This window comes from Lepisosteus platostomus, chromosome 7 (genome assembly GCF_059453375.1).
Source record: "Lepisosteus platostomus isolate fLepPlt1 chromosome 7, fLepPlt1.hap1, whole genome shotgun sequence".
In the NCBI taxonomy this organism is placed as follows: Eukaryota; Metazoa; Chordata; class Actinopteri; order Semionotiformes; family Lepisosteidae; genus Lepisosteus; species Lepisosteus platostomus.
This window is the reverse complement of record NC_142617.1, coordinates 53,500,220-53,513,393: the sequence shown is the minus strand read 5'-3', so window position 1 is coordinate 53,513,393 and position 13,174 is coordinate 53,500,220. Positions and strand designations below refer to the sequence as shown.

At 38.5% G+C, this 13,174-nt stretch overlaps 1 protein-coding gene across 1 annotated transcript; it reads right to left on the bottom strand.

Moving 5' to 3' along the window:
- Positions 1-1,897: 1,897 nt before the first annotated feature.
- On the bottom strand, positions 1,898-12,891 carry LOC148659230 (retinaldehyde-binding protein 1-like). The gene is made up of 8 exons (XM_088641247.1): positions 12,622-12,891; positions 9,798-9,830; positions 7,396-7,524; positions 6,223-6,427; positions 4,815-4,993; positions 4,041-4,199; positions 3,383-3,493; positions 1,898-3,087 (listed from the first exon to the last, which is right to left on the bottom strand). The coding sequence occupies exons 2-8, from the start codon at positions 9,807-9,809 to the stop codon at positions 2,929-2,931; spliced, it is 954 nt and encodes a 317-aa protein (XP_088497373.1). The 5' UTR covers positions 9,810-9,830; positions 12,622-12,891; the 3' UTR covers positions 1,898-2,928.
- Between the last annotated feature and the right edge of the window lie 283 nt (positions 12,892-13,174).

The window sequence follows — 13,174 nt, the reverse complement described above, 5'->3', positions numbered from 1 at the left end:
GACATCTGAAACCAAGATTATTCACTCCCCAGCGCATGAAATAAAAACTTCTTTTAACTTGTAAGACGGATTCCTGACTGCCTATAAAGGGGAAACGTGTCACAGTCGTCATCCCTCCTCTAGAGGGTGCTCCTACTTTTTTTGTATTGATTTTAGTTTTAGCACTTTCAGCTGTGTTTCCTCCCTTTTTTGTTATATAAACCCTGGCATCTCTGTGGTTCCGGGCTCAACTTTGGAAGATGGACACCTGAAGGACTGAAGCGCCTAGTCCCGTCATTTTTTTTATCTTCCTAGTTCCCTGGTTTTTATCGTCTTCGTCTTGGATGGATCTCCCGGCTCTTGAATAACGGACTGCGCCCTGACTACCTCTTTTGGACATCCTTGGATTTGGTTGCCTTGGCATTTCCCCCGTACACTGGATCGCTAAAGTCACTCCACCCTGTCTGTCAACGCGTCCTAACCCTGCTGTTTCTTCCCCTGATGTCCTTCTCCAGACTCTTCTGGATTATACCATCACGCATAGGGTCTTTATTACACACTTCACGGGAGTCTGGCCCGGCTTACATGACAATACAGGGAAACATTTCTCTAACGGTGCCACATTCGCCAAAAGAACAATTGATCGAAAATGCATACCTCGTTAAAATCAAGTATTATGTCATGGCTGAAAGGAATAGACACCAAGAGTACTTATGCCAGCTCCGATAGATCACCCTGAGGTCTTGGCAGTCAAGAAAGTGCCTGAGGACTCTGCTGTCAAAGTTGTGAATTGTATCAAGGCTTGACCAATGAATTAACGTCTGTTCAGTGTGTTTTGTAATGAAATGGGCAATGAACATGAGGAGCTTTTGCTACATACTGAAGTGAGATGGTTATCAAGGGGCAAATGCTCACAAGGCTCTTGGAACTGCACTCTGAGGTACAAGTTTTTGCATGACCAGCAATCTCCCTTGGCAAGTCTATTTATGATCCAGTGTGGCTGGTAAAAATAGCCTACCTGGCTGATATATTCTCACATTTGAATGAGCTGAATATGGGACTGCAGGGGCTCTCTTTAACAATGTTTGACGTGTCTGAAAAGCTGCAGCTTTTTGTTATTTAAATCAACGCAAGTGATGTCTCTGCTTTCCCAACTTTGGAGAACCATCTGCACACATATTGTGTGGCACTTGATGATGCTGTTCTGATGTGATTGCAGTGGACCTCTTGTCATTGGAAGAACAGTTCTCAGAGTATTTTCCAGTTGAGGCCACACCAGAGTGGATCAGGAACCCCTTTAATGTTGATGTCATAGGAATACCTAAGGATCTGACCTCTGCCAAACAAGAGAAGTTGCTCGAGTTATCATCTGATGAGACTTTGATGTCAGAATTGAAACGACTGGATTTCTTTGGATTTCTGGATCCAAAGACAGAGTGAATATCTAGCCCTCTCATTAAAGGCTGTGCGGTTTTTGATGCCTTTTGCTACTACCTACCTTTGTGAGAAAGGCTTCTTTGCTCTCACTGCAACCAAGACAAAGTATCGCCACAAAATGGATGCTGAGCCAGATCTGCGTTTGAAGCTCACTGCCCTTGTCTCTGACATGCAAGGCTTTGCTCGACTAAACAGGCTCACCCCTCTCACTGAAATGGTAAGTGCTCAGTGGTATTTTTATTATGTGTGTGTCAGTATTTGCACACACGCTCATGTTGGTTATTGAGATTTCTGGAGTTCCTATGAGAAGATAGCACAGCAGAAACGTTGTCTTTCGTTTCTTCTCATTTCAGTATGAAATAAACCTTCACTTGTTCCTTTGCAGCCTATGCATGCTGACGCAGCTACCTACTTGAACTACTGTACATAAGTCTAGAGTAGTTTGGCTTTGGTCATAACATGAAGACTCACATACAGGCAATTGTTTATCTTTTTATATATTTTATTGTAAATATTGCTTTTTTCCTTCTTATTTCATGAGGTATTCAACTACATAAAATATGTTAATATCTCTTTTTCAATCATCAAATACAATTTGACATCTGGTAGCCTTTGAAATGTTTCATTTTGTGGTCTTCTAGGTAGCTGACTAAAGCTGTGGCTGCTTTCCCAATTTAGCACGAGAAAGCAAAGCACTTCAGGCCAGGTCAAAAGCTAGGGCCAGCCAGATCTTCATCAGCCTGAGCGATCAGCACAGAGGTATTAATTCGCACACAAAGCAAACCACACCATGAAAAACACCAACCCACACTAAACAGCTTACCACTGAACTAGAGGAACAACATTAGTATACAACACCATTTCCTGGTACAATTCCACTGTGCACTGCAGCAGTTTCTTAAAATTGTAGCTAATTGCAAGAAAAAAGATTCTGCTTTTGTGACTCCTTGCAAGACATTTGATTTAACACTTCCTTGTACTGTAATGTTGTGTGGATGATCTGTTTGTGGCCTCCTAGCTATTCCCTAACAATAAAATACACTTTGCTGGTATTCTTGTTCTTGAAATTCTGTCACCAGCTTCTGAACCAGTGACCAGACTTATTTGGCCCCGACTAGTGCTCTGCCAGTGCTCCACAGCTCTTTGCCATTATCTGGGTTTAAGGCTCAGTGAGATGTTCCACAATCATTGATTACAATTAAGGCAATCACAGACAGAAAAAAATGCGGCTTAAAAGGTCTATTAAGATCTTTGCCCTGTACCTGTCCCTGGTAGATAATACATTAGAGCAATATATCTGTAACAAGGAAGAGGTGTTGTGTCAAGCTGGAAATCTGTACTAAGGTTTTTATTAAGGTTGTTTTGGTGCGGTTTGTGTTGTTTTGCTTTGTCTGGTGCATGGTTTCAATTAACTACCCAATTAAAAAGAACTTTGTAATATAAACTCTAAAACAAACAAAAAATGTTTTCCAAATTTCTGTGTCCTAGCCTAAGATCAGCGTGGGTAGCAGGTTAAAGGGCCGTGTCTTCTGACTCGCTCCGTGGCCCAAACAGTTTCTCTGCTGTAGCCTTGCCGTCATACTTAGGGCACTTCCCATCAAAGTCAGAGGGCAGGATATCCTCGTCAATCTCCTTGAAGAAGTTTTCCAACTCATCTCCGTGTACGAAAACCTAGGGACAAAAAGATAGAGGGACAGAAAGTTAGTATAAATGAATCAGAACTGAAAGATAAGAGCAATCTAGTAATCTGTTCTCTAAAATAGATGCACCAAAGGCTTCATGAGCATTGTGTGGAGTTTTGGAAACATTTCTTAATGAATGTCTCCTATAACCATTATTGAAAGAGCTTTGAGCTCACTATGAAGAATACATACTGTATTTGTGTTGTTTTTCTTAAAGTCAGTTCATATACAGATGGAACATCCAAGTCAAAGATTCTAATGCCCAGAGCCCTCCTCCTCCTCACCCTTTCAAGCAGCTTGCTCTTCATCAGGGGCTTGACCACATTGTAAGTGGTGGTGAAATACCAAGGCTGGTGGATAAAGTGGACAGCCTTGAACCGGGCAGGAAAGGAGTCCTGAACACACAGGAGAGAGATAAGTATCAGGATGTGTTATTATGGGAGAATAACATTCAGTAAAACTACAGTGCTCAAAACAGGTCTTTGGTACATAGTTTAAGAATAATTATGAATATTGATGGGCACATCATTTGGAAATATGTATTCTAGCCAAATGTTATTCATTAATTTACTCTTGGAATATTGTATTCAATATAACAACACTTTCACAGCCAATTGTTGTACAGTTACTCACTAAATTGCTTTGACTCTATTTTAAAAATCATCCATAGCCTTATACAAACCAAAATCAATTCAATTAATCAGTTTTTTCTTACTTCAGATCACCTCTGTATATGTTCTGTCAGTATGTACACATTTTGTACTTTTAATAACATATGCTTCTTAGACAAAACATTACACACTACAAAGTTAAAACATTATGATCTTCAAAACCAGGAAAGAAATTCACAGAAAACGATCAATATCAATTTCAGGCTTATGCATTACAGGCTCAGAGATGTGTTAGGAATTAATAAATAGTATTAATCAGGATAACTGTCACCTGCAGCATGTCCACCATCTTCTTCAGCTCAGTGGGTTTGATCCCAGATGCTTGCTGCATGGTGAAGCCCTTGAAGTTCTCAATGATGCAGAAGCCATTGATCTGTGTCTCCTCATTCTCTAGCAGATTCTCCAGGATCACACAGTATGCACGCAGGATCTGTACAACATACACATGGTCACTTGTTCAGGGCCTTTAAAACAACACCACATTGAGGAGGCCGTCTTTTGTAGAAGTCTGAGGTGTGTTATACAAAAGCACGTTTTATTTTTGGAATCACATAACACTATTATCTTAAAATGGGAAGCATGATATTTCTCTCTTACAGCTGTGTAGCTAATTGATGCTAATAGATGATTTTTGCATCTGTAAAGTAAGACCACTAAGACCTCACAAGGAAATAATTCATTAAACACAAAAAGAGAGGCATATAGCCCCCAGTTGTTTCTGAAGCATACATATCAATGCCTAAGGTAAAAATCAAAGTGTGTTGTGCTGGAATGGGCTTGTGTGAAACTGTGCTGAACAAACTTTAACATGACAGACAGCATGTCATCTTACAGCCTGAATACAAAGCTTCATTGTAATGCAGATTATAGACAAGCTTAATAAACCAAAAGCAGGTATAGCACCTCTCTCGAGAGGGGGTAATGTCAGCTTGCTTCTGGGTGCTATTTCTTGGTGCCCCCTATGACCCTATGATGCTGGTTAGTGTAATTCTTGCCATCAACAAAGAGAATGTCTCAGTACAGTGGCCAAGGGGTTGTGCTGTACCTCATCAAAGGTGATCTCCTCATAGTCCCAGTTCTCAATGTTAAAAAGCAGCACCACGCGGCCGTACTTGTCCCTGCTGGACAGGATGCCAGGGTAGCCAGCCTCAATGGTACTGCGCACAGCATCGGGGGTCAGGTTCTCAAACAGCTCGGGGTACTGCTCCCGGAAACGCACGTAACCTACCAATGACACACCAGAACACGCAGTCATCCAAAATGTTAAGTAAAGTTAAATTTTGGCTTCTTTGTGTTATTATGTTGGGAGTATGCTGTAAAACTAATTTTTTATGGGTCAATGGGTCAATAAAGCTTGAACGAGTTGAATTGGATCAAATTGAATCAAATCAAATCAAATTCTTGTATATACTGTAAGTAAAAAAGTCTACTTACTTACTATTAGTGTCAACCTAATGGGACAGTATTTTACATTTAGTCTGAAGCTTACAGTATTTAATAGTTTTGCTATTGCTGTCAGGTCCACATGTACATTAATGTTGCGGTTCCTTCCCATGACCAAATGCTTTATTTTCTTGTTTTTGAAGTTACAGTACTCTTAGCTTCTGTCTCTTTAAGCCAGAGGAGCAATTAGCCATCCCTCTTTATCCTTGTGTAATCACAAATTACACACACTTCCTCCTCTCCTCATACAATGAGGTCATGTGAGTTGTCTAGGGGGTATGTTCACTGATATGTTCAGTAAAACCTGCTTGTGTTTTTTCACAAAGTAAGTGTTATGTGTGGAATCTGCTCCTGTACGCAGTGTGTGAAAAAAAGGACACAACAAAGCTAAGAACGATGCATCTTATTTATTATCATCATTCCTCTTCTTGCCCTCAGATCTGGGATATGTACAGTGACCCTGTTTCTCGTCCTTGTGATCACAAACCTGCCCCATATGTAGACAAAGAGTCCTTTTGTCACTAGAAGCCTCAGCGCTCTGAGTTTTAAATAATGCCTAATTAATGGAGGTACTGTTTTTGTTTCCCCCCAAAGTAGACAGAGATAGATGCAAAACAGAAGACAAAAGAAATGTTTTTGACCAATTAGTTGGACTGCTCTGGAATTCCACAAAGGCCTAATAATGACAAGTCATGCAGTAAACCTATTGCATGGTTGAATCTGCGCTTGATTGTTTTTGCATAGAGAAGCAGTTGTGTAAAAACAGCGGCTTTGTGTTTCAGTCTGGTTTAAAAGCAGTCAATCCAATCTGATAAGAGTGGATTTCACCATGTAATATTTGTAAGTGGAAGTACAAAGCTTCGAAATTATAACTTCAATTTCTCACGGAAAACACCCTGCTTTTATCCAAAATATGCTAATCATTTTACAATATTTTTAAGATTAATGTATATTCATATGTTCATTTTTATAATTCTATTGTTTTAGAATAAGGAATAAGGAAAACCCACCTTTCATAAGCTCGTAGGCACGGTTAATGTCGTATTTGCGAGCACGAATGAATCTCAGCAGAAGTGAATCGGGCTTGTCCAGCATGCGCTCAGCAACAGACTTGGCCACATCTTCACCCAAGTCCTGCTTCTCCTGGATCAAAGCCCGCAGTTCCTTCACCGCTGACACCCTGTTCTCATCTGTCTCATTCATCTCATCCTTAGCCTGCAAAGAGTAGTCACATGTCACACAGCAGAACAGAGATGGAGGGCACTTGATTATATCTCTTTACTAAAGAAAAACTGAAGGATCCACCACAATGATATTTCTCCCATACGTACAAGGCACTTAGCTTTTCCAACCCTCACAGTCTCACTTTTTAACCTATAAACTGTTTCAATTCAGTTGTATTACCCTGTGGTTCTGTCATATGGTTGTGTCCACTGGGAGTTAGACTGACATCAGTAGCATTCTACCCATTGTGTCAAGATGTTCTGGCCATCCCAGAGATATTAACTGAGCATAGGCATAACCTGTAACTTTAACCTGTATTGCTACCTACAGTACCACTCACAGCACTTTGGGTAGTAGGTATAGGCTTAACATTTACCCTGAGGAGTCCAGCAAGGTAAAACATATGAATATATTATTATAATAGTAGTTAAAAAAAGCACTTAATTTACATTAAACCTGCAATACACCATTGGTATAAAAATATTTTTTAAAGCTGTTCCATTTCTAGTGGTTTTGAAACACCCCTGGGAGTAAGACTTTAATGAATGGAGATCATTATACAGCTACATTACACAACTTGAAGGACCCACATGACACATCACCTGATGGAGTACTGTAACTAAGGCTCAGGCACAATAATGATATTTTTTTACAAACTGCAACACATACAGTAACAATTCACTAATTCAATGAACCCAGACAAATTAGACATTGAGATTAAATTTAAATTATTAAAACACTCACAAACGAAACCCTTTGTGATATACCCTATGAAAAAATTACTATGTTGTGAGGAAAACATTTTCACTAATTGTACAGGAGAAAATATTCTTGTCCTTTTTAGGCCTCATGAGGTTGCCTTCTCTCTCTTGAGAGAGCACCTGTGCATAAAGTGGAACTAACAGGGCACCAAAACAAATGTGTGTGAAATTCCAGCCGTACCAAAGTGAGGGGCATACCTTTTGTACAGTGTGAGGGGGTAACTTCTCACAGGACCCAAACACAGGCCCATGGTCCTTCACAGTGAGACGCTCCAGTTTGGCACGAAGGGCCTGCTCCTCCTCAGACACCATGCGGAATGTTCCGGTCTTCACAAATAAAAGGAGATGGTAAGATTTACAAAGCAGTTTAATCCCATAACTGACTTAGTAGAAGACTAACAAACTAGAAATTTGCAATTTAGAAATGTGAAGCAAAGTGTAAAATTATGGTCCTTCTATTTTAAGATAGATCTAGATAGATCTATCTATCTAGACAGATCTATCTATCTTTTACTAAATAAAAGTTATTTTGCCAGCCATAAAATTCAGTAACAGTTACTATTAACACTTATTACAACATAAATCTTTTAAGGATTTTAATTTCAAATGGCCAGCATTTTGAATCACAGTACTGAACAGACAGGAGGCTTGTTATTCAAATTCAACTAGTATTAAAACTACTAATATACAGTATAATGAAATACTGACAATGTATTGTTTTCATAATGCAGATAACCTACAGTGAGACAGTCAGACATTAGTACAACAAGAGTGTCATGTGAAAGAAAAATGGCAACTAACTTGAGTTTCTCCCAAGATCAGAAAACGTTTATTTTTTTGCTGATGACTTTTGTTTTGATGTTCTGTGCATAAGTTCCTCCCCTTTTCCTTTATGTATAATCTCATATTCTTCCCCTCAGAAGCTCACTTCTACTGTTGCCGGGCAATGAGTCCACATATGGCAAAGTGATATAATGGGCTTCAGTTCAGGAGTAAAGCAGCCTCTGTTCATATATCGACAAATGGCAGCACCTCTGAACAAGGTAATCTTGCACAGCAACACTTTCTGCAGTCAAAGTCTTCGTTGCTCTGTGTACATTGTGGATTTTTTGTTCATCCTCAAAAATCTTGTTCAGGACAGATGACCCCATCTTCATTTTTAACAGATATTCCCTTTTTCTGTTTCTTTGATTTAGGGGGCATAGAATAAGGTCTTCTTTTTCGCACTCATTTTGTGTTAAGGAGATAGATGTGCTTGAAGTTTTTCTGTTAAGTTCATTGGGTATTGCCTCAGTGAAATTGTAAATCTTGCAGTACTTGTGATGATGTGTAATTTGCAACAACAACAGTTGAAAGCAAGCTAATCCTGAGCTTTTGCCAAGGAAGGAGAATGGAGATCAATGCATACTGCTGCATGACCAATAAGCTTTCTCACATGACTACCAAAAGCCTGGTAAACCTTCCTCTGAAACAAGAGATTAGGTGCTAATTCCAGTGACTGCATCTTCAGCTAACAGTAACCACCTTTGGGCTGGCAGAACATCTGATATTAAGGAGAAAGAGCTCCAGGATTTTTGGAAAACTCAAAATGTTTAAACTTCTGTTTCCATGGAATAGTTTGAAATACTGATAATATTCAGCATGAGCCCTGGTCTAAGTAAGAGTGTGGTGTTAATTAACTGTGAGGACTCTCAGCAGTGCCTCAACTCACTCAGTATTTAATGTTGAACCCTGGCACTTAACAGTCCCACAAAGTCCTTCCATCTAATTAAATAATTCCATTAATCTTTTCCGGCATGCTTCATTATTTTGTATACGCAACTCACTTGTTCATTTATAAAAGGGTAAAATACAAGGACATTCAATCAAGGTCATTGTGTAAATCTTTAGAGCATTCATAAATGCGATTGTGTAAAGAAAAACTGAATCTACAGCACTTTTTAACTCTGTATACTGCAGTCATGTCTTTGACATTTCCCAAACTCTTGCACAGCTTTCTGAGTTTTTTTTAACAATATCTGACTTTCCTCCCTTTTAGACAGGTCTTTTGGTTTGTTTGTTGCTTTTCTTTCTCTAAGGAAAAAAAATGTTATCAACAATCGCTTTTCCTCGCGATTCCTGTTTTAGTGTTTGAAGTCACTGGCAGGTTGTCAGAAGAGTTATTCAGGCTTCTCCCTCATCTTCCATGAAAAGAAAATGTCCTCTTCGTAAAACTAACCAGTCACCCATATTGACATAAAATCTTTGAGCAAACTGATATAATGTCAGATCCTGCACAAATAATGTATCCTATCCACACAAATGTCCAAGCACAGTGTCTCTCTCATGCCCTGGCCAGCCAGTAGATATAAGTTCAATGGATCATAGGAAGCTCATCCTCCATATGAAATCAGTTGAATGACCTCCTGTCCTGGGGCTCTTTGAAACAATTCCTACAATAGGATTTGCCTCTCATTGCTTTATAAGGCTGAGTTCATTTCCAGCCTCTGAAATATGGATGGTTTAAAAACTGTCATGTATGTTATTGATGGATTATTCTTGCATTGATCTATAAAGAATGAATAATACAATAAGTAATGAAAACATGAATGAGTACTCACAATAACTGCCATGGCTCCAGACTCTTATTTCAACTTCCGACATATTGGGAAATAGAGAAAGAGTCCACAATAAGAAGCAAATAACAATCCTGTAGGAGTGACACATCCTAGTTGTAGATTTCAGCTACAGTTTTCTGTTAAATCTAGGAAAACAGCAGTTAGAAAGCAGCTTGTTCTGTTCTGGAGTAGTATTTCAGGGAAATGAAGAGGAGCTGCTTGTGAAGTAAATGGCATCATTCACAGAATTAATACAGAGTTTCACAGTTTAACTTTTTCTGTACAAGCAAACCATAAAATGAGCTGTACTAAGTGCTATAGGGCCTTAAGTGGTCTGGAGTAAACCCTGTGATAATCCCGTTAGACATACAGACCCCAATGGTATAAATAACTAGGAATGAGAACAAAGGATGGGGTAGGGTCATTAATTTAACTCTATGATGACTGATTTCAAATGACTGAAGTCAAATTCAATTAATTTTGATTTTTTTTTTACTTTCAAATAACATGTTAATGACACACCTGAAAGACTCCAAATTTAACATTGACCATAACAGATAAGACGGCACCATATAAAGTGGAATATTTAAAGACACATACAATAAAAATGGGCAACATTAAAATGTACAAAATACCTATCATATGTTTGTTTTTCAAATAACTACAGTTGCATCCCAATGGTATTATTGAGTGATTCGTAATATTCTATTCAATTATATAGTTTCTCTTAGAAGAGAACAATAGTCAGGAATACGAGTCTTGTTTTAAAAAAAATGAGAATTCCACTGCTAGCTGCAATAGCTTAAGAACAATGAATTGACAGATGTCTTAAATGTCATATTCAAGCAGCACTGTTAAACTCCTTAGGTTGTTAGAATGAAAGTCCCCATCTGTTATTTATCTTACCATTATTTCCTGCCATAACACAAGCATGCTTTACATGTTTTGTAGAGTTTTTTTGCAACAAAAAACCTACCAACTCAGCTTATAGAATTTTAAAAATTTTGTGCACTGTCCAATCAGAAAGTATAATGGCAACTGTGCAGAACACCTACTGTAATGGTCTCTGAACAAAGAAACAACAGAAAACATTTTGAATCCAATTGAAGGGACAGATAACAGATCTACCGAATGAGAATAGTTTTGAAAAAGAGTGCTGTCCTGTCGGAAAGTAATTCTAGCTGTTTTTTTATTTTATTTATATATTTTGTAAAGAAAAACCTCATGACAGTTCAACAAAAGACTTCATTGTGTGAACCTTGGTAATCCCATCAATCCATTATGATGGCATTTTTCTCAAGGATGATTTGTTACGCTATACCAGCCAGGTCCACAATTAATCAGACACTTGTTATCCTGACATGGGTTAAAATGTTAACTCATTCAACACTGCATAGGCCAGCATTGTTCCAATCATGCATTTGCTATTTTAAGTATTACCTTTATTAAAATACATTACAGAATGTTTGAAATTGATTATTTTGGGTTCATTAATCTATTTGCTCTTTTTTCTTGTTTTATATGTTCTTCCCTGTTTTTTCATGAAATTAGCAGTTTGCATTCCATTCCATGTTCTCCAACAGGTTTACATAATATACAGTATACGCCGCAATTATAACACATTTCTCGTTTAACAGATGTTCTGTTATGAAATCTGTATTGAAACTAACATTCATTGGTGTTAAATTTTACTTTTTCTCAAAACATTTCAGACAGCTTAGGTTTGTTTCTCAGTCCTGGAGTATCTCCTTTATTTCTGGTTTCATTCCAGTTGAACACTAATTTAGATTAACTGACCCCCCAATTCAATCAGTTAATTGATTTTTGTTTCCTCTTCTCAGGTTCTAGTTTCAGAAATAATAGTATTAATTTCTAACAAATGTGTCACACAAAATCAATTTCAACTTGGTTTAAACTTGTTGCTCCTCCTTCATTTCCTAAAAAGCTTCTAACTTGTTACCCATTAGTGAAGGTACAGACACAAGTGAGAATAACTCTGTGTTAATAAGACACAATAAGGCATTTTCAGTGCTGCAAAGGCCTGCGATTTAAATTCTACCAAGTCATAAGAAGAATAAACTTAAGAGAGAAGAGTACTGAAATCCAGCACTTGGCACTGGGCTAATTACCAACCTGTCCTACTGTTTAAGAGGAGTTTTAAAAACACACACAAGCATTCAATAAGCCTAATTAATGAAGTTCATCGAGAAAGAAACACAGAAAACACAGGGGTACCAAGGGTATACCAAGACACAAAATTAATGTAATTCTTTGTGGCATTGAATATTGTGAAATTAACAGCCTGAGCCCCTTAAACCTGTTCGAATTTGATGCAAGAATGCTACAGCTGTTAATCAAAGAGTGTAGAAGAGCTTTTTAATTAATGTACATTTGCATCGCTGCTTTTGTTTCCCTCACAGAAGAGCTGATTTTTTTTTTTACAAAGCAACAAGCTGAATCAGCATGTACTAAAACTAAAATTCACCTTCACACAAATTGCTCACAAAAATATATTGTTAACTATCTCGGTAACACGCACTCATCAAATACGATGAAACTTGAAAATACTGATAATGAACTGCAATACACTGGCGAATTAAGATAAACAGTTATGTATAGCTGTGAATTATCCAGCAGACAATTTTTAAATAACTGTTTATAAGTCAAACACTGTGCCTGCAGAACAAATCAGGAATGCAACAATGTAATGATATATCCTACTCCGAGCTGTTGTACTTGTATGAATAAAAAGCATTATGTGATGGAAGAGAAGTTCGTCTTCCATTGCCTACACTTCAGCCCTGCCAAGTGAATGTCTGGAGCTTACCTGGGTGGAAGGGATGTGTCTGCTGTGAGGGAAGTATGTCTCCGAGATGAGCGCAGACTAGCACTGCGCAGAACGGCGCAAGAGAGCGACAGTAAACAAGGCACTGAAGAAGTGTCCGAGGAGGAGAGACAAGCTGTGAGGAGCGGAGGAGCTGAGCAGTATGATTTGTAGCATCACCGAGTGCAGGATTAGCCTGTCACACGGTATTAATCACAGCAGATTTTTGAATTAATCAGCACAAAAATGGCAATGGGAGCAGAAAAGGGGAGGAGGGTGATAGAAACTCAATTAACAGTGTGCACTAGGGAAGGAGCTGCGTGCGCTGGGGGGTTAGTTAAAGAGTTTGTGGACAGAGGGGGGAAGGTGGGGGTAGGGGGGTGTCTTCATTTAGCAAGAGGGAATTGAGCAGATTCCAGTGCTTATTAGAGCACATAAAGTGTTACCATTGTTGCACTCTCAGTGTTTTGCAACGTGAACCATTGAGGAAAATGCCTTTGGGGCCATATTTCTTCTTCTATCACATGTAACAGGCATGCTTATTTAATTTAGTTCC

What these genes read in the sequence shown, in the direction of transcription:
- LOC148659230 (XM_088641247.1), bottom strand. An exon ending in AGGAGATCACCTTTGATGAG is followed by an intron (nt 4,200 to 4,814) that starts GTACAGCACAAC and finishes TATGTTGTACAG; the next exon opens with ATCCTGCGTGCATACTGTGT. An exon ending in AGATGGTGGACATGCTGCAG is followed by an intron (nt 3,494 to 4,040) that starts GTGACAGTTATC and finishes CTGTGTGTTCAG; the next exon opens with GACTCCTTTCCTGCCCGGTT.